General features: G+C 49.5%; 1 protein-coding gene across 1 annotated transcript in view; it reads right to left on the minus strand.

Moving 5' to 3' along the window:
• Window positions 1-26,941, minus strand: part of ARHGAP26 (Rho GTPase activating protein 26) — a 132,063-nt gene that overhangs the window by 25,922 nt on the left and 79,200 nt on the right. The window contains exons 17-19 of the mRNA XM_009331385.1: window positions 22,514-22,673; window positions 14,378-14,546; window positions 8,685-8,838 (exon numbers count right to left, since the gene is read on the minus strand). Of these exons, the coding sequence (XP_009329660.1) occupies window positions 8,685-8,838; window positions 14,378-14,546; window positions 22,514-22,673 (483 nt within the window). The remainder of the gene's footprint in view (window positions 1-8,684; window positions 8,839-14,377; window positions 14,547-22,513; window positions 22,674-26,941) is intronic.

Below are 26,941 nucleotides of genomic sequence, written 5' to 3' on the forward strand. Positions count from 1 at the left end.
GATTTGTTCTTACAGTAATTTGACTAATGAAGCAGGGTACAGTAAAGTTCACATCACTCCTACTACTGACAACTCCACAAGTTTAAAAAAAAAAAAAAAAGAAAAGCAAAACTAAACAATTTATGTTTGCTGCAGAGATCTGCATTCTGCGTGGGTACAGGGAGCAGAGCTGCTGAATAAGGCTGTGTCATGTTTACATAGCTATTTTTCAGAGTGGAAAAAGTGACTTAAATTCTGCAAGGAACCAGCAGCATTTAAAGGTCTATTTACTTCTCCTTGCGTGCTTTTGCTTATGTGTGCCACAGCTGATAATTGCTGAAGCTGTTTGCATTTTTAAGAGATTATTTATTCCAAAAAATACTACCCTCTCCTGTTTGATATACTGATGATGCTACACTGGTTTGTCTGCTGCTAGACACGGATTTAGGATGGCGAGGGACTTCAGAGCAGAGCACAGGGATGGGGCAACGGGGAGAAGGTGCCGTCCTTCACACGGCGCGTCACGGCCACCAGCACCACAGTTTCAGCGTGCCATCAGCCCTCTCCTCCGCCAGCCCACCGCTCCCCTCCCAACTGGCCCGGGCCCAGTGAGAAGCCACTGATGGAGGCTGGTTTGCAAATATATTAATACCTGAAATTTCCCTCATTTTCAGGCAGGGAAGGAGAAATGTTGTTCAAGTTTTAACCGGAATGCCTAATGAAGATTTATTCTGGTCCTGTAAATCAAAAACACATGGGAATAACTTCTCTTCCTTAGATTAACTGGGTTATTTTTTTCATGACCACTAGACCTTAGATCTGCTCTTCATTTCTTTCCATACCCATGGAGGGCAAGAAATAGCCATACTTGGTCAATGAGAAAATAAAGTAAAATGCAAATAGACACGTGATGACTAAATCTGAGTTTCCCAAAGCTATTATCTCCCTAAAGGCAGAGTCCCCGGGGCGAAGGAGGTGCAGCAAACAGCATGTGTCGGGGCTGGGTGGCCAAGCGAAGGGCTCAGCTTGCCCCGCGGCCCTGACGCCTCAGGCGCCCTGAGCCTGCGGGTGAGGACGGCCGCTGCCATCGGTCCCTGCCATGGGCCTCGGCTCTGGGCACGGCCTCCCCCGGCCAGGCCCTGCTTCCCCATCAGCTGGGGAAAACCTCGACTTCAAAGGCCTTCGCCACTCCGCTGGCATGACAGACGGGCCTGGAAAGGTGTGGAGAGGGGGAGACACCGTCGAACACAGGCAGTGTCGTTGGGCCGGTTGTATCTCCTTCAGAAATCAGGCAAAAATGCACGATAATATTTCATTTTGAGGGAGTAACAGATGATATTTCCTTCACCAAGTGATTTTTTTTTTTTTCTGAATTCCTTATTTTTGACTTGGTTTGCACCTACAAAGCTAACTCCGAGGGCAACCAGTAAAGGCGTTGATTTTCTGAAGGGAGCTGCTCTGTAATTATCACACCAGCACAAAACCGAGCAGACATGGACCAGCACGTGAACCCATCCGATGTGAAAAAGACACCAAGATTGCCAAGCCGTGTGCTCCAAATGCTGAAACAAGCCCTGGTGAAGCTTCGCCCTTTGGCTGCCCGATGGCGGGGCACACACTGGGCCCCACCGCCTCCCCGAGGGAAAGCAAGAAGCATTAAAGGAGAGATCACATACGCAGGCGGGCAGGGAAATTAAGGCCGTAGGGGCTGGGAGGCAGCTTTAGTTCTGGCATTTCCTCATGGTGAGGACTCCCAACCTTGGGGGATCCCTTCCAAACTCAGGGGGGCTTCTTGGCGCTTTAGAGAAGCAAAGCAGACCCAGCAGGGTCATGCCGGGTCAGCCCCGGGCAGGGCTGAGCCTGCCAGAGCCCCAGGTCTGGGCTATTTAATAGCTCAGTCCCTGCTATTTTTAGAGACACCCACTCACACAGCTGACGCTCAAGTCCCACCCCACAGAGAAAGGCATATTTCTGTGTCTGCTCTGCAGAGGTAAAGCCTCCTCCCGTGCCTCCCACAACTCATCCCACTCCCATCCCGCTGGCCCCAGGCTCACCCCAGCCCTGTGGACCCCAGACCCAGGCGCTGCCTCCCCAGCTCCCCGCCGCCTGCTCGACACCCAAGCACATGCACGCCTTGCACCCACGGTGCTTCCTCGGGGCATTAAGCTGAAGTCACGGGAAAAATAGCCAAACTTCTGCGGAAAGCACGAGCAGATGCGCCGTGGGGAGCCATCACTGTTCACGGGGCGACTTGCGGGAAGGTCTCCTCTCTCTAAGCTCTACCCAGCGCAGTGTGGGGCCGGGCGTGCAGCATCTCAGATGCAACCGGCATGGAGGCAGGCTGAGCTACAGGCAGAGCGCTGCCTGTTCAACCCGACGCACAGGAGAGCGGCAGAGAGTGACATGCCACATACCACAGGACTCGCGATGCTGAAGGCAAACAGGCAGGTTCGCACGAATCCCTGCCCACAGCTGGGGAAGGAAAAGTCAGGCGAGCAGAAATGGCCAGGTCCTCCCAGACACCCTGACATGAAGGCAGACCAGAAATGGGAAGTTTTTGCCCCTGAGAATGCTGCTAAATAATCTTCCAACAGAGACAGACGGTCTTATAACTTCAGAAATCAAGAAGCTTCTAACAGAGCATTAGAAACCTGTAAGAAGCAACTGTTCAGAAACATCCCAGAAGTCCTGTCAGGCTGTGCTTCACTTCATCAGAGGTAGTGGAGCAGTTCTTCGGTGGCAGCAAAAAATTAAAAGGGCAGGGGCGGATAAAATAAGCGCTCTGAGCCACCACTGGGAAACATTACTGCAAAGATGTTGCCAAGGACTTTGACAAAATAAAAGTGTTAAAAAAATAGAACTGTTTCGTATTCTAGTCCTATTTGCTGGGCATGAAATAGCAGCCAGCCTGCTTCCCAACAACAGCCACTCGCTGCCGCTCTCTCCTCAGGAGCAGCAGCAGGATGGTGCGGATGGAGCAGGTCGTCCCAGCGCTTGACCGAGGCCGGCCGATGGAGGGGTGCACAGCTACTGCTGAAACGGGGCGCCTGCAGGACCTGGGCAAACTTCCCTCAGGCTAGCTGTTAATTTCGGGTGCCCTCCTACCCACCCCTGACATTCCTGCGCGCTTCTGATGCTCACCTCCCCTTCAAAAAGAAAAGGCAGAAGCCCCCTGGGTATAGTTTGCATGTACGTACTTATAAGAGTGCAGGCTGGCAATTTCAATTTCGTGGAGTCGAAATGCAAAAATGCAGCCCATCTAGTTACCCGGCTAAACACCATCTGGCCCCACCCCACCTTCAAAACAGTCCCACACAACAAGAAATTACTGTGAGAGGAGAAATCGAAACCCTCGTGACTCCATCTACCTCCTCCACTAAGTTTTGACTCCTGTTTATTTTCCAAACTGTAACACATCAGTTGTTCAGCTTTGCAAACAACTGTAAAAGCCTGCAGCAAGTTGCAGGTAGGAAGCCAGCCAGAAGCACCCAGTATTATACCCAACAGCTAGTTTAAGACTAAGGTATTACGCTTATTTTAAGCATTAAAAGGTGATTCTAACAAGACTGTGTAAGGCAATCTGGCTACTGCTGCCTGTGTTCGCAGCACCCACCTCTGATTTGGCCTCAGCCAGATTTAAGCTCTTGGAGTGGCCGCCCATGCACCCAGCACGGCGGGGCCCCGCATGCAGCACAGGTCTTTGAATAATACAGGGGACACAGATGAGACTAATAAATAAATAAAACAGAGAACAAAAAAATACAAAGCAGGCTCCAACCAAGGTGTTGGTTGTCCGCAGTGATACACCCCACATCAGAGGCTTCACAGGTATGCATTGCAAAGCTACCACAGCAAGGTGGGTTTTTTTAAAGGATTTTAAAACCGCAATCTTAAATCTTTTGCTTTTCATGATCACACAATTTAGTTTGAAAACTTCCCCCATTTCAGCTGAAGTATGTATCTATGCTAGAAACACAGCACTTTTGGTTCCTGTTTTGCCATGTTTTCTAAGGAAGACGCTTTCTGCAAGGGCAAGATAAAGAAACCCAACGCTTCTTTAAAAACAAATCCCCCTCTCTGGGGCTTTGGTGGCCCCGGCAGCCAGCTCCGGGCGCTCCGTGCCCTGCCACTGCAGCGACAGCTCCTGGCATGGGACAGCAGTCCTGCTGACTCACCGAGTACAACTCCCACCCAGAGCAGTTTTTCCATAAAAATAAAACCAGCCCTAATAAATAAATGCATTCCCCTAGTAAAACCTTGATTGGTGGCTGGGAAGGAAGAGCCTTTGCCCTGCAGCAAAACAATTTCCCTCCCGGTTGGTGAAGGAGGACCACGCTCGAGGGAAGACAAGTCTGAGAACGACAGCGTTCCCCTTGGGAGGAGGACGGGGGTAACGGCACTGAGGCAGGGAGACCTCGGCCCCAGCGCGGTCGCTGCTGTAACGCTCATCGCCCCCAGAGGCTGGGGAATTCACGAGGTGGATTTATGAACCGGCTCAGCTCCCCATGGGGCAGACCTGGGGGATACATGGGCATTTAGAAGGGAGCCAAGAGGCTTTTGTAAACAAAAGCTCAAACAAACATCTCTAATTTCACAGATAGTGTTCACAATTTTTAGCATTGCACATTTAAAGGCAACCTTTGAATGCATCGGTGCTCACTACAGCAAAAGGAAAACAGAAATCCCCCAGACTTGCAGTCCTTAACATTTGTACTCCAACAAGTCTCCCACTGAGATCAACAGGACTTATTTCCACAGGAACATCAGTTTTCAGCTTAATAAGAAGCAAGAACATCAAAATGATCCAACTCCTTTCCCTGCAGTTTCCCAAAGCACTTCTGCAGAGGGTGAGTAGCTGTGCTACAGCTCCCATGCAGTCAGGAGCCACCATGCCCAACGTGAAACGTCACATGTGGGGACACCCCACTTGGGCTCTACCGAGACTTAAGGGATGAAGTGGAAGCACTGAATCCAGCTGCAGCCTGTGGGGAGGAGGCAACTAATGATGGAAATGTTTGACGGTCTCAGGCACACCGCTGTCCCTGCCGTTGGCTGGGCTGGAGAGCAGCTCCAAGGTGGACATCACTTTGGGGCAACACAACGTCGCAGCTTTCCCTGAGCACTGACCAGAGTTCGGTACCTTGCGACCAGCAGAAAAAAATGTGTTTTCCCCTTCGCAGGTGTCACGCTCTGCCCGCTTCGCAGCACGTGTGAGAAGGTGACACAAAGCCACTGATGGGCAACCCACTGATGCCACGAGACAACATAAGCAAAGATTTCAAAGCCACATTAATGCCGAAAGGCTCATCGTGTGCCCGCTCTGCCCATCGCCCTCCCTAGGTGGGCACCCATCTCAGGAGAGCTTCAGCTGAGACTGGGCCCTGGTGGGACAGGGAGGCTGGACAGGACACTGGGCTCACCATGCCCACCCTGCCCACAGGGGCGAAGGGCGAGATACACCAACACCTAAAGGCACCAAACCTCGGAATAAAGCAGGAAAAGGCCCTAATTAATGAAGGCATTTCCCCTGTGTGGAAGTCTCCATCAGCCTGTTTTTTTCAGTGATGCATTTAGCAGAAAATAAGGAGTAGGTCAAATTCTGGTCTGGAGTAGTTTTTAATTTACTAACCTTTGCTGTTGTCCCGTTAGGGAAGCAGAGGGCCCTTTCTCGAAGGGAAGGAAACACCGAATCCAGGATTCTTTTGTACTTGTTCTCTTAAAGAGTTTCTTGTTCAGAAAGAAATCCCTTTTTCTTTCAAGGAGGAAAGCAGGACTTCCTGGCCTCCACACACCTGGAATTTTACAGCTCCTCAGCTGCAGGGTTTGAATTTTGGCGAGCGCTGGCTCCCAGCTCAGGCAGCTGATCAGCTCACGGGCAGGCTGCCAGGAAAGCCAGCCCCTCCTGAACGGGTCCTCAAACAGGATGGCCCTGGTCCATGGATGAAATATTACAGAAAATGGTGAAGAATGCATAAAAAAACCCCTGAAGTCCTGAAGCAGAGCTCAAAGATGGGTCTCACAGGACTGGCAGAGAATTTGGCAGAGTATTTGAAGGAGCGCAAAGGGCAGGGCACCCTGAGACCTTCCCCGCTGCCGTATACCCTAATTGTGGGCCCGGTAATTACAGGGGAGCACCAGAACCCCTTGCATGGCAGTAACAGATACTACAGACTGACTGCAGTGTCCGTAGCTGCCCAGGGCTTCATGCAAAGCCCAAATTACTCAGCTGGTTAAAAAAACAGAAGCGGCTTTGTACAGATATGATTTGGGTAGTCCCGCAGAGCAGCAACGACAAAGCCGCCGGGATACTGGCACCATTCAGACACCCTGCCCTGACCCAGACTGCAGCCTGTAAACAGCCATGGGGCAGGGCTGGGGGATAGACCCACTGCTGGCAGCCCTCCTCGCCCTCCTCATCCTCGCCACTGCAAACCAACACCCCGACAGAGTGCTGACCACCGAGGGCAAAACGCCATGGACCTGCCAAATCATGGGCACAGACTTGTGCTCATGGGTAAGCGGGCACAGAGACATCTGTGACATCTTACCTACTATCTATACATCTATACCTACTGTTTAAAAAGAATAAAATGAAGTCAGACACTTAATTTCTCATTGAAAGATTGGATTAAAGATATTTGATTTACATATTTGGTGTTATAGAGAAGAAAATATTTGCCTTGTGGTATTATTCACCTTAAGACTCACTTTTCAACCTTCAGCTCAACATTGACTGAGAACTTGTGTATTCCTGCGTGTGTAAAAATTATCACATAACCACTGGATTTGAGGAAAAGCACCAAATGCCAAACACTGTCAGAGCCATAAGAGCTGCCGGTGCTACCCTGCTAATCACTATTTCACTTCGCAGAATTGTAAAGGCCCCTTAACTGGTGGCAAGCAAACGGTTCCACTGCCGGTCTGCTCACTTAATTCCTCGGTAACAGCAAGATGCCTCCATTCCCCAAAGCCCCACACAGCTTTAACTGATTTGTTCTGCTGAACTTCTTTACGATTTCCTTTAAAAAAGAAATTATTAGAAGAGGCAACTCTTGGAATCTGAAAAACTGTTAATTTGGCAAACAATTCCCGTAAGGTCACAGCAAGACTCAGGCTCACAAACCTTGCTGTATTATGTCACATCATTTTTTTCCCCTCGAAGGATAAATAAACTAAAAACAACATGTTGGGGGAATGGTATGTGACTGACTTCCAGAGCTTCAACCGACAGTACAGGCATGAGATATCTACGCATCTTTACTCAGTACATAACACACGTAACGCGCAACCTTAATTTAGAGGCATCCTACCTTCTGGATGCTCTATTCTGCCACCACAACGCTCCTTGCAGACAGCTTCCTCGCAGTAGGTAAATCCACAGACAGCAGGCAAGGCACGGAGCTGAGCCTTACAAACCCCGCTCCCGGAGCCAACGCCAGGCGAGGCCGGCAAGAGGCCGGGCTGGTTTGGTAATCATGCAGCTCACGGTTTTAGTGGCAGTAATGGTGAGGAGAGAAGCAGAGCGGATGGATGAAAGCCAGAGCCTGTCCTCTGTTCACACACACGTTCACGCAGGCAGTAGCGCCGGCCGCCCGCTGTGGACTTACCTTTCTGCCTGTGCAAACCACTGCAGGCAGGGGCCTGAGCCGTCTCCACACGCTGGCAGCGAGGGCTGCACCCCAGACCCCCCAAATCCCAACCTTTGCTGTCAACCAAGCCAACAGCAACAAGCTTCACCATCTCTACCAGTACCCACCCTGGCACTTATCCTTTTCGAGTCCTTAGCAATCATTCCACTGATAACCAGAAGAAAGCAGCTAAAGCAAAAATGTCACTGTCTGCTCTCAAGAGACTGGGGACTTCTACGGTTGAGTGGGAACTGGAAGTGTTTGGAGCCTGTGGGAGGACCAGAGGGGTGGGAAGGAAGGTCTTCCTTAATTGAGAAGGTCGCCACATACGGCAAGGCCATAAACTGCCATGGAGGGTGCAGCATTCCCCCCAGCCGATCCGCGGGGACAGGCAGGGGCGTGCCGAGGAGCACGGGGGGGAAAATTGGCTTCAGCTTGCAAGGACTGCAATGGCTCTTGAAGATCTGAGCAGACATTCACATGTATGAGGAGGGGAGGTTCTGTGGGAAAATGCTATCAGGCCCAGCAGAGCCGTGGCAGGAAGGAAATTCCCCCAGCAGAGACGGCCATCGGCGCGAGGGCTCAGCTGTGTCAAGTTCAGGGGACTTCATAAATAACTCTGCCGTCCCCAGGGAGTCATTGCTAAGGTCGCTATTTTTTCCCTTGAACTTTCCAGATGAAGGAAGCAATAGCAGAAGCAATGGCACAGATTTGGCCGGAGATCAACTGTACTGACAACAGTCATAGAATTTAACTCAGAAGAAAAGTCCTTTGTGTTTGCTGGAGTTATCACCAGATGGGTCGAGCAGTTCAAGCAGCAATGTGGAGTTCTGCTTGAAAAATATTCCACATGTGCAAAATAATCAGAGCTGAAACTCACCGGCAGATATAACCCCCAGTAACTAATTCCGCCGCTTAGACCGAGTTAAAAATGCAGGGCATACGCTAGGCACCCATTAAAAATTAAAATGTTAAATTGTATTCTTCAACAAATTGCTGGGATTCAGAGTAAGAAACAGCCCTGATTAAAGATTAAGGACGGAGAGCCTATAAAACACTAATTACCACTGTACTTACAGTGAATTTGGCCTGTTGGGTTTAATTACTTCTAGTTCAAGATCACTTGAGTTCAGGCTGGGCTGGGGAGCGCTGTTGGAGTTGAGGAAGCTGTTTACGTTTGATGAGATGACGGATTCCAGGCTGGAGTTGATGATACTGTTCCTGTTCTCCTCTAAAAAAAATCAAAAACCAAGAATCGTCAGCCATCACACACAGCTGCCATTGCGTACAAAAATAAAGAGCATACTGCTGCAAAGGCATCGAGCATTCCTGGTAATAATCCCTGCCCTAACACAAATAGGGCAGCATCTTACCGGACCCCAGAAGACAGGCAGTTTACAGTCATGTTTTCTAGATATTATACATTAAACTATAAGAAATAGCAGGTACTCTATTTTTTTTCCTTTCCTTAAGATGCAGCTACATTTTAAATGAATACCATTTTTAGTAAGAAAATATTCATTTTTCTCAAGGCATTAATATTTTATATTCCCAAAGACATCCGAAGTACCACACAACCTGAAAAAAATTAAAATGCAAACTACATACAGGAATGGATTTCTCTGTGACTGAAATCAGCTGCCAAGGGATTGAGCATTTGTGTGACTGAGCAGGATAACATTTTAGAACAAGAAAAGGACGGATCACCCAGCTAAAGTTTATGTCAGCAAAAAAATGCTTCAGCTAGGACTTGACTTCAACTACTATCGATCTTTTCCGGCCAGGTCTACAATCCAAAAGCAGCAGAGGAGAAAGGGGACAGGGTCTCCACTCCGTTTCATCTTAGCTCTTCTGAAATACAGAGCAGCTGTGGGTCAGAAACTCAGTTTCATAGCTGATCCGAAGTAGTGCCTCATGCCCGCTCCTGCCGTAGTGCCGGCCGTACTGCGTCAGGGAAACACTGGCACCGCTCTGCCGACAGTCTGGAGGTTTCTTAGAGTTCCTTGTTTCCCTTGATCATATTCTGTTAAGAGATTTCCCCCTTATTTGTGTAACTTCAGCAGTGAGGAGTGAAAATATTATGCATCCCAAACCGACATCCACAGCATGGGCTCCCTCCTCAGCTCTACGCCAAATTACCTAAAATCACATTAATTCATTTTCATAAGATGCCTTTTCCGTATAAGCACTAATTGTAATTGTGAGAAGCAATTATCATCACTGATGGCATGGAAAGCAGTCCTAGTGCAGAGAACTGCTGCTTCTGTGATCATGTTTTCCTGAAAGATAGGCACCTGCTGGAAATCATGAGTCCTACTTCAGTGACAAACCTTTCAAAAATTATTTTTCCAGTGCACACTAGTATGATCAAATTACTACTAAAAAGCACATGGTAATATGGAATCCCTTATTCTCAATCCCTTTAAATTGTACACCTCTGCTTGTGTTAGAAGAACATGTAATACTCATCCGCATCCTGTTCAAATTTAAAGAAGGATAAAACAGCATAAGGAACTCCTGGGATACACGAAAAGTTAATCCCAAATATACAGCAGAAAGAAACCGCCTACATTTCCATAAAATAGCTTGGCAGCAGTGCTGTCTCAGGCGCAGAGGAGCATGTGACAACTCTTTGCCACTGCTTCAAAGAGAAAAGCCTACACTAGCAAAAGGTTTGTGGATGCCAGGGGGAAGAGCAGAGTCTAACGCTCCTCGTCGCACTCCTTCACTGGAGTTGCTGCATTTTCCTGGTACCTGGACAAATTCAGAGTGCCCGCATGGCAGCGAGACAGGAATAAAACTTGGTTTAGCTCAGGTTGATCTTATCTTCCAGAGATCAGCCAAAGCCAAGGATGTGTTAATGATGTTGATACATGTCAACACGTTCCTGAAATTGCATTTCATTAATCTTGATCTCCAATAAGCCACCAAGGGAACAAGCAGCACATACACTTCTCTGTCCCCTCCTTTGTGCCTCCAATGTACCAATGAGTTGGATTTTTTGCCCAGCCATGGTTTCCAACTCGCCACCGTCTGACATGCCAAAAGGAAAACACAAACAATCTCGTCAGCTTTGAGCCATACAGCGACTCAAACGATAAGCCATGCTTTCCCTAAACCAAGTCAGGAAAGCTCATAAAGAAGAGTGATTTCCCCAGAGAGACAGGTCCTCTGATACGAAGCTATGGTCTCGCAAAAGCCCACCTGGGACTCAGAAGGCATAAGCACTTTGTGATGAAAAATATTATCCGTGCAGAAGACAAGAAGACGCAAAAGTGAAGAAAAGCAGAGTGCTGACCTCCACAAATATTGACAGGCAGACGCGGGAGCCAGCAGATGAAATAAGAGAGAAATTAAGCTGCCTGCGGACCTAAAAACCCCAAAAGGCCAATCCAAATCACTCCTCTATTTTTGCATCTGCCAGTACAGGTTTTAAACAGTGCTGTGACAGACACCTCCGTAGCGTATAAAGGTGGCCAACCCCAGGGACTGCCCAGGCTGAGCCCCACCGGACTGAACGGCCGTACTGGAGGCTGTGAGGAGTGCGGACCTGAGCCGCTGGAGTGTGGTCTAACACTACGTCGTATTATCTCCAAACATTTTCTGCCCAAGGCTGAAGTCCGAAAATAAGCTCCGTAAGCCTAACAAATCAGTGTCAATTGTCTGCCTAATCTCAGAGCTAGCTACCAGCCAATATTGAATTAAAGTCCCTGTCAGCCAAGAAACTGGAAGTGTTTCATCTAAAGAGGAAGGGAGATGAATGGCAGAATCTGAAACTCTTGCTTTATTTTATTTCCTCCTTTTTAAAAGGCTGATACTGTATTTTGCTTCATGTTTTTAAAAGCTTATGTGAAGGATTCTTTGCTGTGAGATTTAATTTGGTCTTACAGCTACAAGAACCGAACCACCCATCAGCTAAAGCATGTTTCTTCTCCGTCACGCAGAAGGCAGGAGAGACACTTTGCGAACTGCCGGCAGAGCCGGTTGCGAGGGGGGTCACAACTGGCCCCGCTCTCGTTGCAGACCACCGACACCCCCCTCGCAGCACAGCTCCGGCCCCTGCCACCAGCCCCGGCTCCTGGCTGCAACTCCTCCCTGCTGGCACCATGGCCCAGCTACCGCTGCCGAGAGAGCTACCGTGAATAAACCAAACCAGCAACTTCTCTCCGAGAGCCCCAAAACTACCTTTCTGGAAAGCAGGGGCTTAAGGGAGAGCTGGACTCAGACATTTTTTGCAGACCTCCCTTCGCTAAACAACAAACTCTCCCGTTGCTGAACTGCTCAGCCAGCCTCAGTTCCCTCTCTTCCAGCCTGAGAACCAGCAACACGTCAAAGCAAGGTTGAGTTTTCACCACTTACCCAAACCCTTGTGAATCTTAATGGAAAGTAAGTCAAGCAGAGCCAAAGCCTCCAGCTTCTCCGGGCTCTCCTCCAGCAAATGCAACACCTTGCCAGATAGCAGAGCAGCAGCTTCTAGCCGATAACCTGATCTAGGGCACTTTGACAAGTTACCCACAGGGACCACAGAAGTGATGACAAAAGCACTCTGCGTAACAAAATATGAGCAAAGTGCCAAGACACTGTTTATAATGAGGAACTGATAAGGAACAAAATGGTGTATTTGCTGTGTTAACCACACTTGTTTCACGATATCCACTCAGTTCCTGGGTCAGTTGTGCACAAAAACGTGAATGTTTAACACCAAAATAATCATTATAATTATCTAATCTGCTCTCTTGCATGATCCTGTCTGTTGAACATTACAATTTTTGACTTACACACAGCTTTGTATGATGAATTTTAGTGAAAATTTTAGAAAGATATTTGACTTCGGTGAACAGATTTCAAGTAATGGAAAATTCACCGTCCCGTTTAACTTCTTTTTATCATTAAATTGCTCTCAGTCTTAAAAAATATGCACTCTGTTTCCATTTGGAATGTGTCTAGCTTCAATTTCCAGCTATTAGATCTTATTATGTCTTTGTTTCATAGACGAATCACTCCTGCAGCATGCCTTCGGTGTTCCCATTGTGCCTGGGGCTCCTCTGAGCCATCTTTACCTCTTCCAGTCAATATTTTGAGGCATGAGCACCGAAGTGACCACATACTTCAGGGGCTCCCTGTCCCTCACCCCCGCCACAGCCACCTGCAAAGGAAAGAGACGCTTCCACCAAACCCGGGTGCAGCCAGCGCTCTGCGATGGGGAGGCTGCTGAAGGTGCCAGCTGTTTCTGTGTCACAGCGGAGCTATTTCTGTGTCACAGCTCAGGACATGATGCAGACGTGGCACTCCGCTCGGCTTGAGCTGCTGTCTGAGCTCTCACGCTTCAACCTGACTTAGAGCCTTGGCCCGTCTCCGGACCGGTAAGAAAGGAAACCTCACATTATTCCTCAACTGACATGTGCAGCAGGGACGGCAAACACTGAATAAATGGTAGTGGCTTTCCGTATTCACAGGAGATTACGGACTGTCAGGAGGAAAATTGAGAAAACATTACTTCACGTGGGAATAAATAAATGCAGAAATAAATAAATGAACTCAGTTCCTCTTCTAGGCAAGGGGAGGACGGTACATGAAGGCTCCGGCAGCAGGGCGACTCTAGAGTCTAACAAGCAACTGCTTAGTTAGCAGCAAATAAATTACTTAGGCTGAAATTTTTCAAAAGCAGCTTTTGATATTTGAGGCTCCATTGAGAGTCGTGATACCCTATTTCCAGAGCACGCTTTGGTGCTACCACTGCTTCCGTAAACCCACGTGTATTGTTATGACATCCTCCAAAATGAGAGTGCCTGATAATTAATGGTAACTCAATCAGAGGCAGACAAGCCCACGTGTTTTGAGAGTCAGCAAAGTACACAGCAACCACTCCGTCCACCCCGCAGTTTTAAGCCCTGGGGAGACGGGTTAACTCCAGCCTTCCCCTGCTCCTCGCTCCCCACGCTCACCCACCTGCCCAAGCAAAGCAAGCCGAGCCCCCAAGCACTTGTTCTGCTCACCAGGTTACTCTCCTGCTTTTTTAGCAAACTGGGACGGTTCCCTGTGCAACTGGCCAGCTCCAGAAGCAGCCTGAGGCAAGGGTTGGGAGCGCATGGCCAGGAGGAACAGGAGATCTGGGAACTGGGCTTACGCTGTAACGTGAAGCAACAGCCTGAGCAGACACATTTCTGCCACTCCATGAGTAGGGATGGGGCACTGACTCTTTCACCTAAATATGTGGAGTATCAATTAGTGACAGAAATGGAAAGATGATCTTCAACATTTTTAAACTGCCATGGTACACAATCCTCAGAAAAATGCAGAACCTCCTGGCCGAGTTTTCGTGTCTGTAAAAGGCAAAGTGCCTGCGGGCATCCAAAAAGGGTCGCCTTTCGGAGACGCAGACGGGTGTCCACCCTGGCCACATGTGTTGTGCCCCGTTCGCAGGAGCGCATCTCAGTAGCTGATGACGGCGAGGACGCGGGTTGGGGAACGTGAGAACGGGAATGCACAGGGGCCCATCAGGTGGGGAAGGGACGGCAACACTTTATACTGTGCTAATGCAGCCTCGTTTCAAGCCCCTGTTTAAGGGCTTGGATGCCAGACAATCTTCACACTCCCCATCAATGTGACAGCAGAGGAAACTGAAGCCTGATCCTGTTACAGGAATCGTCTCTTCCATTGACACCAGTAAAACTGCATTTTGTGGCATGGGAATTACAATCTGTTAGTCGTGATTAGGGCAAAAACTTTATCAAGTGGGAAAGCCGGGAGCTGCGGCTCCGCCCACTTACGCTTCTCGTTGGGCTGTGCCCTGTGGCAGAGCGTACGTGGGGGCTGTGCCGTGTGGTAGAGCGTCAGTGGTCTCTCGCTGCAGGAGGGAGGCTTCGAGTCTGTGCTCTTCTTGCGAGATAACAGCAGCTGCGAGTTCGATGGCGGAGTCTCTGGCACCGTGTTAAATATCTGTTAAAAATAATAAACAAGTTGTTCTTTGGCATCACCCCTTCGAACAGAACAGCTGCCTACCTGCCTGGTCTGCACTGCTCTGTGACCACTCTGCAGAGCAGCGTCTAAGGAAGACATGCATTCAACAAGGCAACATTTTGGGTACAATTCCCTAAATTCCACATTCCCACCCTGTCTGCACTCCTTTTCTCTATTCTTCACCCAAGATGCATGTTGCAAGATGTGAAGAACCCCAATACTCTGGCACTCTGCTGAATTTTCGAGGGTGCGTGGTGCCCCAGCAGATGATGGTGAGAGTGCCCCAGGCAAGACAAATCGGCATGTCCCCTCGCACGCTTCCCCGCAGCGCAGCCCTCGGCACCCTCGCACCCACTGATGCTGACCAGCTTGGGAAAGTGTTCGCGACTTCAAGCCACAGCTGTCAGAAAACTGAGTAATCACATTTTTCTCAAGGGGACGGAATTTTAAAACTGCACGAACCTAAAGAGCAGCAGTTTTGTTTTCTGTTGATATTTGGTTATTTATCGTTTCTTTTCTGGAACCCCAGGCTCAGACAACAGCAGTGTTGCCTCAAGACCAGCTCTCTCAAGGTCTCCCTTCACTAGAGTATATTAGACACCATCCCTCAGTGTCTTTCCCTGCTCTACCTGTGCCTGCCGGACAGCTGACCGGCACTGCCAGGGGTTGCCAACAGGAAAACCGTATTTCAGAGGCAGCTCGCTGCCCGCCGCAGCACCGGGGTGACTCCTCCGGAGCACGCAGCCATCGTCGCCGGTCACCGGCAGCCCTTGCCTTGCAGAAAGCCATAAATGCCGCCTGCCAGCTAGCGGGAGCGGCTGCCAGCAGTTAATTGGTTTGTTTCATGTAACAACAACAAAATCCTCACACACATGCATAAACCCTCCACGCTGACTTCTACAAATAAATGCTAAAGAGCCAAGATGTGTTAGCCAAAAATTTTAATGTCACATCTCTCCCCAAAAGCATGGAGAGACAGGTGTAAAGGGCAGTACTTATGGCCCTCAGAGAGGAACTAATGAACCGTTCTCAATGAATCAAACACCTCGCGGCTAAGGACATCGCTCCCCAACCTTTCTATTTGTAGGGACTCGCTGCCCAGGCTCAGGTTTGGCTTCCAAGCCCGCAGACGGGGTGAGGTGCAGGAAGCAGCGATGAATCACTGAGCAAAGCTCCTGCGCGCACGGCAGGCCCCGGCCCCGGCACCGATCAAGTGAGCAGTTGAATCTGACTGTGCATAGTTGGGCACGCTGTGAAACAGATGGATGGATTATGGAGTCCTACTGCAGCCCTTCCTGGAGAGCTCTGCTGAGCTCATTCACACATTCCTCCTGGGCTTATGGATTAGCGGAGGGAGAAGCAGCCCAAGCCACACTTTCTGCATGCAGCACTGCTCATTTTCACCCCGCGCGCGCCTGCCCGCAGCCATCCCCACCTCCAAAGCAGCTGTTTCCCAGGCTCCCCACAGCAGTTTTGTGGCCCGCCGCTACGCGGCTGCTGCACCCCATCCCCCACACCCCAACAGCCCTCCCCGCACCCCAACATCCCTCTCAGCACCCCAACAGCCCTCCCAGCACCCCAACAGCCCTCCCCAGCACAGTCGCCGGCGCTCAGGCCAGCTCGCAGGTCCTGGTTAGAAGGGCTATTTGTAGCGCATTGCTTACCATGCTAAAACATTACACAGCTGCACATGCTTCAGGTGCCTGTCCCTTCGCTCTATGTGCTAAATACAGCTTCTCTGGGGCAGGATCCTCAGGACAGGGGGTGAAATTGGTACCAGGGGCACCTTGCCTGCCCTGGGCTCCGTTCCCCATACCCAGCACAGCCACTGCCTGCTTTAACATGCTCTTGCTTTCAAATTGCTTTTCAATAGTAAATTCTACTTGGGAAATATAATGAAATATATAAATGAATCAAGATAAAAGTATTGATTTATGAATCGCATTTTATGCAATGATTTCCCACAGCACACTTGAAAATAAACTTCCAGGTTTTCGTTTCCTTTTTTGGTCTTTAATAAGAGAAGAGATATATGCTCTTAAATTATGAACTCAGTGACTAAAACCAGCCTCACCTTATAAGGAGGTTACATTTTTAAATGCAGCTGAAACGTCGTTATGAAACAATTTTACTAAAAAGCTTCAGCACCTGAGATCTTGTACACTCCAACTTATCATAACCAACTTTGTATTTCAGTTAAAACGCCTAATCAGCCCAAATACCCACACTGCAGATGGCCTGCACTGCACCCTCATGCCGCACGCTCTCCGGCCGCGCTCGCGGAGGCAGGGAGACGTGCAGGCAGCGCAGGAGGCAGGGGACAGGCAGCCTGCACCCAGCAGCACACGCACCCCACCAATCCATACGGTTGGACTCGATGGTCTTGGAGGTCTCTTCCAACCTTAATGATTCTATGATTCTATGATCTCCTCACGCCTGCCCTTCCCATCGCGGGCTCTGATGTGCTCCTGCTGCACTCGAGCCCTTGGGTTTACAGCCTGCACTTCAGGCACTGACACAACTGCAACTGTCAGGGCTCAGTAAATACGCTTCTGGCTATATTATAAACTTCTTTTGTTAAGCCACAACCTCTTCCATGAGCGCCCTTCGCCCCTCAAGCAGTGAGCTCCCCAGAGGAACACCCGCTGCCCCGGCGGCACGGCCGGCAGCCCACACTGCGGCAGGATGGAGAGCCGCGGCTCTGGCCGGCACGCCGCAGTGACAACAGCACGACGCGGCCTCCCGATGAAGCAGAAACACCAGCGTTTCTCCAGGATGGTCTTCAACCACGAATCTCCTCAGTGTCCCAAGCCCGCTACGGCATCTCCACGGAGATAAAGCCGGAGAGGGGGAGCAGAAGCAATGCAGAGGCAGGGCTATTAAAAGCCGCTCTCTCTACCACCTCTGAGCGGCACAAAGCACACAGGCTAAACTTAGCCGCTCACAATGGAGGAAAGTCAATTAACAGCTACATTTAAATGCTGATTTTGAAGGTCTAAGGAGAGACCCCAAGAACTGTAAGATAAATAGCTCACTGTAGATGTGACTTTGCTGTTATGGTGTACCGAGAAACGGCACAGATCTTTTCAGCAGCAAAGGAAACCAGCACTGCTGGACCAGAACCTCCTACTCCATCTCCCTCAGCTCAGACATCGCTTGCACAAAACCCCCACTCTTCTTCACAGGAAAGTTTCTCAGGTTTGTTTCATTTTTCAATTTAACAAGAATAGCCGAGACGCTCCTCACTGCACAAACCTGTGTTATAGCTCTCCCAGTCACAGAGTCCAATTAACGGGGAGAGAGAGACAGTTTAATAGCCGGAGTGGGAGAGGAGCAGCCAGGATTCATAAATCACATTTACAGCCATACCTCGCGCACTCGCTCAGCCTGATGCAAGCGGCAATTTCGCGGCTCCACACCACCTTCTCCCCTGTCTGCAAAACCGCAACGACTCGGCGGCACCTCATATCGGATGATTGTTAAAAGGCTGAATGAAACCTCTGAATGAAACACATCCAGGTGCTGCTATATGCTTTATCCTGCACCTCTTCCAGAGAGACGGACCCGTGGCCCCACCACCAGCACTGAGGACCAGGGGTGTCTCCCCAGCACCGACGGCTGCTCTGTGCAAGGAGAGGGATGAGGCACGTGCGCTTTCCATGGGTTTCGGAGGAATTGCACCCCGCTGCCAGGCTGCCCACGCTTGCACTGGAGGCACTGGTGGGGCCAGGGATGGTGCCCCCTCCGTCAGAGCCCTCCTTCCTTCCCCACATCCCGGCATGCACTGGAGGATCTCCTCGTGCTTGGCATTAATTACCCCATTATGCCCATTTTATTACAAGGAAGGTGAAAACCAGAGGTTAGGTATCCTTCCCAAATCAGAGGGATGCGATGTAACGCCATACAAAGATCCACCCCCTGGTCTCTGCTCCGGCCAACAGCTTGGTGTAGTCCCATGCACCAATCTACATCTGGACTCACACAAGGAACTTGGAGAATAAGAAGCTGCTGTGATGTTCAAAATGCCAGTGGTACAAAGCCTTACGTGAGGAACGGCTAAAACCACTGCCACCAGCATCGCTAAACATTTCTGCTAATTACAGAAAAGAATAAAACGAAGACGAGGTGCTGAGGGCTTTGACTTTAGTATTAGTCCTTACCGTTTACTGAGGTTAGTGTTTGGGTCTGTGTAATTCCCTGCATAAACTAGTCTCCTATTTGTCATCAATACTGGCTGCATTAACATTTCACCTGGTCAATCCTTCAACTGGAGGGAACACCATCAAGACAGTAAATCGATCTCTTAATTTTGTAACATTTCAGAACAATGGCCTTTTCCAGAGAGCTATAAAAATTTAAGCTTTGGAAAAGAAAATGGATGGACAGCTGCAACTGTCAGATGTAGTAATATTTCAGTATTACTTTTGGCTAGCTTTTAATTTTTAAATCAGAAATATGGTGTTAAATGGCAATCAGCTGAGTAACTAGGCATACAACACAGCATCCTTATCTTTTTTTGCACAGGAGGCACTCTTGGTTTGCCTGTCATGGCAACATCCAGACCCATAGGAGAAAAATCATTTTATGCATTTAATTATATATAATCAGGATATATTTTATAGTGCATTACCTTAATGTATCGTATTCACAAACATACACAGAAAAGGCTGACAATCACTAATGGATAAATCTTATTAAGTAGCAATTTGACATTTTGTTGGTTCCTTGGGTAGCGCTGAGCAGCCGAGAGCCGGGCACGTTGCTCCCGCTTGGCTTTTTCAGGGCTCCTGTTTGCTGCGTTGGAACATCTGGCAGGAAAATGGAGCCGTCATCCCCTCCTCCCTAAGCTCCAATCCTACTCTCATCCCAACACCATCCCACATTTCCAGAAGATCTGGTGTCAGCACAACCCATGGGAGATCACCCAAAGTGCAGCAGTTCCCAGTGGCAGCTGCCACCATAAAGACAAACGCAAGGGCTGCGATACCTTGATGCGCAGAGACCTTCTCGAGGAGAACATGTCTGAGAAGCTTTAAAAACCATCTCAGAGTTTATTGCTGTTATTGCAAGTATAACAAACAATTTGGATCCGAGACCTGGAAACCTGTTAAAACTCCAGAAACAATTTAACTTTTTGGATTACACACAGGGCTTAATGGTCTGTGTCGGACGCTCTGGCAACATAGAGCAAACCATAATTTACCAGTCGTTCCAGGAACCTTCAGAAAGTCCCTGTTTTGCTGATTACGATTCCAAATTGCACATTGCTCCCAAGGTGCATCGGAAACATTGCACGTGCAGGGCACACATTAATCTGGAGGTACCGCCGAAGGGAGCACGAGTTTGTGTTAATCAGTGAAGACACTGGAAGATCAGCACCATATCCTGAAGCTTCCTTCTTTGATACTTTTATGGCTTCGGGTGAATGTTTTTCCTCAGGGATAATCTCAGGTGGAAGATGAGCCAAATCTCAGGTGGGGTGACTGCAAATGCAGGCAGGAGAGCAGGGAACGCTGACTAACCCTCCTGAAACCCTCTCCACTGCCCCGGCAATCAGATAAGCCTACTGAAGCGACTGTGTGTAAACAAGCTGCCAGCAGTTATTCAGACCAAGGGATGTCATCACCAAGCTTGCTTTTTTATTTTTTGGTTACACAATGACAACAGTAATTTTGACGGGAGAGGCATTCCACTTACCTGGGGGAGATATAATGTAATACCAGACAGTTGCTGATTGCCAGGAACCATTCAAATCAATTACATTTTCCCTGCGAATGTACTTAATCATAAACAGTGTCTGTGAGTCACCGGTGTAAAACAATATAAAGCACCAGCAGTACGAGCGCAGGCAACTTGCATATTGCTAATCACCTACAGCAGCTCCTGTGGGGAACCTTCAGTGAGCTCAAATCAATTCAAATTAAGAAATACACTGAAACGAAACAGTCCTAAAGCAGGAGCTGAGCCGGCACTAACACTGCATTTAAGAGATTTTCCTCTCCTGGAGTTACTTCTTCCTATCTCCCTCCTTCCCAGGATCTTTTCCCAAGAGCCCTGGAGAAATGGGGACACGGGTTCACAGGCGTTTCGCTCACAGCATCCTTGTGCGAAGTGGCAGCTGCAGACGGCCCCGGCCCCGTGAGCCCTGCGAGCCCCACGAGGGCAGCTCAGCACCCTGCAACTTCAGCCCTCGCTGCACCCAAGCACCCCGGGCCGCAGGTACACCCACCTGCAGAATTAATGGGTGACAAATGTATGTAACCAACTTGCAGATTCACCCTTCTGCTGGTGCCATAAATTACTTCTAAGGAGGGGGAACCATCGAAGCACCAGGATACGCTGGGGTAGGAGCTGTAATTTGGCTGGTGAGCAGAGACGAGCCCTGCAGCCCACCCAGGCGCGATCACTGCAGAAATCTGTCATCGATTCCTCCACAGATGCCAGCTGACGGAGGGCTCGGCTGGCACAGCGAGAGACTCGGTTCAGGCAGAAAAAAAATCAATGTCTAAAGACATGTTTCTATAAGGGCCTGCGAGGGAAGGGCTCCATAAAGCACAGTGAGGGGGAGATAACACGCGCTCGCAGCGGCGCCATGCTGCTTGTGACGCTGGCGGCACAGCCAAAGAGCTCATCACCACCGAGAGCCAGGGAGAGGTGGTAAATGCTTCTCTGTACCGACAGATTGATGACAGACAGACAGACAGAGGTGACCACTGAAGGCTGACACGAGGATTTATGCCGGTTCCTCCACGCTGGACCAGGGCCGAGGGAGCCGGGCTTCGCCCATGACCGCAGGCTCATCACTGCTGCTCGCACGCCCCTCTGCACAGCAGCTCGTAATTAAGCCATCATTGCCATTACATTCCGCACGGAGGAGAAGAAAATAGCTCCTCTGTCCTAAATAAATACCATGGCCTTTATGTGCCCGTGGAAGCAATTTTTCAAAGAACACATGAACCACAGACACTGTCTCCCCATCCCCGCTGACTGCGCTTTCGATGCCCCTTTGCAGCCCCAGGCAGACGTGCCCCGGGACTGCTGCCTGCACTGCACATACCAGAGGATCAGCCTTGCACCTTAACCTGCAAGAAACCTTTTATGTTCAAGACGTCTACAAGCAAAACCCCGCACCGGAGCCGCGATGCCGGCCTGCCACGGCAGCCCCAGCCGGGGGCAAGCCTGCCTCTACTTCTTTCTTTGCAGCCTGAATGCACAAATTAGTTATTTCTTTCCAACCAAAACCAGGCGAACAAAAGATTGTAAACAGGGAACTGTTTGAATTTAGAAGAAAATGGCATTTTTTTAGCACTGCTGTTTGCATGCAGCCACCTCATACAGCCGGCTGGGAGGGACAGCCAGCGCCATGGCCCCACTAAACCGCCTCCGCTCCACTGACAGACAAGAACATCCTTACAGCCGACAAACACAAATGCATCATAATTTAGGAGATCAACGTTGTGGATAAAGCCAGTGCTTGAATAAACACCAATTTAGTCAGAAAAGCAGGAAGCCAGCCTAGGCCTTCATCCTGTGCTAGTTCCTTTTAGTGCTCATCTCTCTTGAAACTAAGGGCAACTTCCTATTAAACAATGGAAAGGGGAAAGAAAGGGGGATTTCTGTAATGGAGACACCGACATGACGACTCACACTGAGCTGACCAGAAAAAAGGCTGGTTACCAGCAGCGCTGGTTACACAACTACAGCCCGAGAACAGTCAGTTTTGGAGCCTCTACGCCATAACCTGAGTCGTGTCAACCGCTGGTAGGAACGCCTGGGCAGCTCCCCTCCCCGGCACAACCCCACCGTCTGCAGCAAAGCCGCCTCCACCGATGCTGCTGGCCACGGGGAGCAAAGGGGGCCCTGGGAGAGGGGGCTGCAGTTTGTAAAGAGAGACAAATTCGTTCTCATAAATTAATTGCACTGAAAGAAGCAAGTGAAGCCATTACCTTCTCATGATTTTCTATTAAAATTTCAATCACGATGTTCTGAAATTTGATGTCCATAATGGCAGCAACTGTTTCCTCTTGAGGTCGAAGCAGTGTTGGCCCAAATACCACACCCAGATTAGCAACAGTCATCAGGTTCTGCTTGTGATTATTTGCAACTCTGGAAAAAAAAAAAGAAAGAAAAAGAAAAAAAGTAGGTGATAGAACTAATCCACACGGAAACCCCCTCCCTGCCTCATGGCTGGCACAAAGCTTACAATGCTGTTTACATTTTTTACGCTCCTGGTGAGCTCCTTGAAGGCTCAGCCATGTGGAAAAGTACAAATTTAACTATTGTGTTACTAGAGACCTTTCAGCCTTAGTGAATTGACTAATCCCATAAAACCTCAACGCTATGCTGGCCACTGAGTCTCATGTTGCAAACCACTCCCAGGAAAACATCTTGAATCATTAATGCTTAAAACCCTTCTAAAAACAAATTGTTGGACCTCTGACACACGCTGCTCTCCAACTGAATGAGTGACCTAATATGTTCCAAAATCCAATTCCTTCTCACCCATTTAAGCTTTTGCTTGCACCAGAGGTCAGTCCCATCCGGCCCAACCAAAACAGGCTGGAAGGAAAAGATCGGGCTTCACCCCCGCACCCACGTGCACGCACACGCGCCCTTCTCCGCCCCGCCGAGGAATCTGCCTGACATGGACACCTGCTCTCCCAGGGACCCACTGACACTCGAGCCTTCCTCCCTGTCACCTCCATCTATTTTTATGTTCGCAAGTATTGCAGCCCAGCAGGAGCAGATCAGTTCAGCAAAGTGAAACAGCTTGCGCTGAGGACCTGGCACTAATGTGCGTTTGGGGGGGGTTACTTCACAGTAGCTCCAGTCTGGCCCCTGGTCTTAGTGGTGCAAAGCATCAGCAGCCCTCCTGGGACACGTCCTCTGCCCCGGTTCGGCCCCAGAGAGCCCCACTGCCGTGCACCAAGGGCACGCTGCAATGTGGGACACAGCCTGGAGGTCCCCGGGCCGTGTCCAACTGCAAGTGCCGGGGGACCCAGGTGCTCAGCTGCTCCATGGCAAACACCTGGTTGAGGCATGGACCAACCTCGCCGGGTACCGTGGACTCCAGCTGAGTCACGTGCTGGAGTCACACAACGACACGTTACACAATGACACGTGCGTGGGTGACGCAACAAGGACTTGCGGTGGAAGCCCTACAGCCCCATCTCCGCGACTCTTTCTTGTGGTTTTCTCCTGACCTCTTCAACCAGGAAACTCAATGACTTCAGGCAGTGCAATCACACAATTTTAGCCTAAGGGGTTTTTTTAAGTGTCTTTTCCTCTACTCTTTCTCTCCTGTTTTCCCTGGAGAAATGCACTAGGCTAGCACAAAGTGAGGCTGAAACTCAGATCTTGCTGGATTGTCCCAAAAAGTTATTGCTGTGAGCTTTTATTACTGTCTCAGGGCCAAGACACCACAGCGCTCATTTTTGTGCATGCTTAGCTTATTTCAGCACAGTGTAAGCTAGGGTTGGCTTAAAAGAAAAGATGCTTTCCATCCTTTTTCATCCAAATCTCACTTGATCCAGCAAAGGACTCTTCGTTCCTCATCCCTATATGCAGCTCCTTAGGCAGCAGAAGAGGACCTCATCACTGAGGGATGCTCAGGGGCTCAGGACTGTTGGCTTAGCTCCCCAACAACAGCAACTTCAGCTCGATTTTCCATCCAGGCAATAAGTCTCACCTCTGGTGTTTGTTATGTCCCTGGCGAATACTCAGAGCTGTCACCTCCACCAAGTCTGGGTTTGGGTTACAACTTCAAAGGTGCGGAGGTCCTGGCAAAAGTCCCTTGGGAGCTTTGTGGGACCCCTCTCTTACCCATAACTTCCCCCACTGTCAGGAAGCTCTGAATATTTTATCACAAGTGTCTGAGAAATCTCCCGTGTCAGTAAACTGCAGCGCTGCGGGAGATGGGCTGCCCCAGAGAAAGGCTCCGGTTACGGAGACGAGAACCCGAGGAGGAAGGAGCCCCGCGCCGGCAGCGAGGGGCTGCACTGCCCGGCGGGGCTGCTGCACTCCCGCCCCCCCCCTCGCCCCCACCCACGCCGGCTGTGCGGCTGCGCACGCAGAGACGCCGGCACCAGCCTGCCCCGACCAGCAGAGCTGGTAGGGTAGAAGCAAACTTTCTTTAGGGGATCACAACCTCGCGGAGTGGAGAGAAAGGCAGAAGTCGTCCAATAGGAAACGAATTCTTACTCAGGAAAAAACTTGCTTACTTACAGGAATAAACCTCCTACTTATAGAGGGATTCAAACCTTTTCCCCCACTCCAACCCACCCCCTTATCAAGACATTTACAAATGCCAATGACATTTTTACATTGCAACAACATCTGTCTTTCAGAAACACGTTCACATGCTCCTATTTGGATTTTGAAAAAAGCAGCTATAATTCAAATAGTTTTGAAAAGTACTAATAAAATAATAATTTTAATGATCTTCTGTGGTTAGTAAAACAATGTTCATTTATAAAAAAACAACTGAATTGATCTAAGTCTTACAAAATTAGGTCCTTCCATTTCTCATTACCGTTACCATGTAATACATCACTCTAATAAATTGCATTGTCATGGACTCATTATGGCTAGGCAGCTGTGCACAGCCCTGTTAATTATTTCAGACTAAACTATTAATGGCTTCCCAACCAGGACACGGTCCTGCAGCACCAGCCGCAGACCTGGCTCTGCCCTTTGCCTGAGGAGCGCCCACGTGCCCAGACATGAGCGCCGGCCCTCGCCTCTGTCCCGCAGTCGGCACCAAACTTCTCTTCACCATGTTTGCTTTGAATTTGTGAAGTGTGGAAACAACTTTGCAACTGTGCAGGTCTGGTGGTACATGAACTTCTGATCTGTACCACGGGTACTTTTCCAGCAGTAGTCTTCACAATGCTCGGTTACCAAAGCTATGCTACAAAACATGATTCACCTTTCACATCCTTCAAATTCCATATCCATTATCCACATGATAATTTACTATAAATTATACCTTTTCATCATCCTTTGTACTAGAAAATAATGCCGCAGTTTCTAAAGATGGGGTGTTCTCGTCCCAAAGTGTGCTTAATGTTGGTGCTTTTTGGCAGGCATTGTTAGTGCCATTCCTGAGCTGCCCTTTAGAAGGTTTCCAAGTATTTGCTGTATTTCCCTTTTAACCTGCTTTTTCTTTCTGTCCCCTAGTGCACTCTTAAAGCAATTGCACTAATATTAATTTAGATGGGTCCTTTTTCAGTTCTCTCTCCATCCACGCTTTGCAGAAATCACTTCCAGCACAAGCAGGAGGTGGGAAGCAACAACTAATGGAGAAACGTGCAGAGCAACCTCTTAACTTCTGCTTGGTGCTTGCAACACGCTGGACTATCACTGACTTTTGGACTGCAGGCTGTTCCTCCTCCTCACAGCACACGATGGTTCCCATGTGTCTCCGGGATCAGCGGGAGATCAGCCCGGCAGCGTGGGACAGGCTGCGGAGCCCCTCGACCGGGGGAATACCTGCACTCTGCAATGCACCACCAGTGAGCAGCCCTGCAAAGAGACTTTGTTCCATAAAGATCTGACCCCTTTGGTGCAATCCCAAGAGGTGTGTTGGCTACTGCAAGCACCCAGCCAACCAGAGCTGGAGACCAAGCTCTGCCACCCGAGGGGACACCCCGGGCCGGGAGCCGAGGGCTCCTGTGGGAGCGCTGTCCCTGCAGCTGAACAGGCAGGTCGTGTTTCCTGGGGGTGTCTGTGGATGCCTGCTCGCTTTACATTCACTTTCAGGAAAACAAAGGAGAATGGGAGCGGAGTAAATCCATGTTGTGTGTTTTTTGATCATGGGTTGGTCTACGCGACACCAGGCCTGCTGGTGACAGACGGGGTACACCTGTCTCAAAGGGGGAAAAGGATCTTTGCACAGGAGTTAGCAGGGCTCTTTCTTCGAAAGAGCTTTACACTTAGATTTGAAGGGGGAAAGGGATAAAACCAGGCTCACTAGAGATAAGCCTGGGGGGGGCATGCCAATGTTTGAGGGACAGTGTGCTTGCGAGGTCCTTCGGTCTGCCCATCTCAGTGGAGCTAGGGGATGGAGATCCATGCGGGAGCAAAGACACAAGGGTTATGGATGTGTTAGAAACCACGGAAGCACCCAAGAACGGTCACGTAGGAATTAGGGTTTCTCCCCCCAAAAGGTGGCGGGATCAATAGCCCAACTGAAGTGCATCTAGACCAATGCATGCAGTGTGGGCAACAAACAGGAGGAGCTGGAAGCCATTGTGCAGCAGGAAAACTATGATATAATTGCCACCATAGAAACATGGTGGGATGACTCGCACAACTGGAGTGCTGCAATGGATGGCTATAAACTCTTCAGAAGGGATAGGCAAGGAAGGAGAGGC

Source organism: Pygoscelis adeliae, unplaced genomic scaffold (assembly GCF_000699105.1).
Source record: "Pygoscelis adeliae isolate BGI_AS28 unplaced genomic scaffold, ASM69910v1 Scaffold108, whole genome shotgun sequence".
In the NCBI taxonomy this organism is placed as follows: domain Eukaryota; kingdom Metazoa; phylum Chordata; class Aves; order Sphenisciformes; family Spheniscidae; genus Pygoscelis; species Pygoscelis adeliae.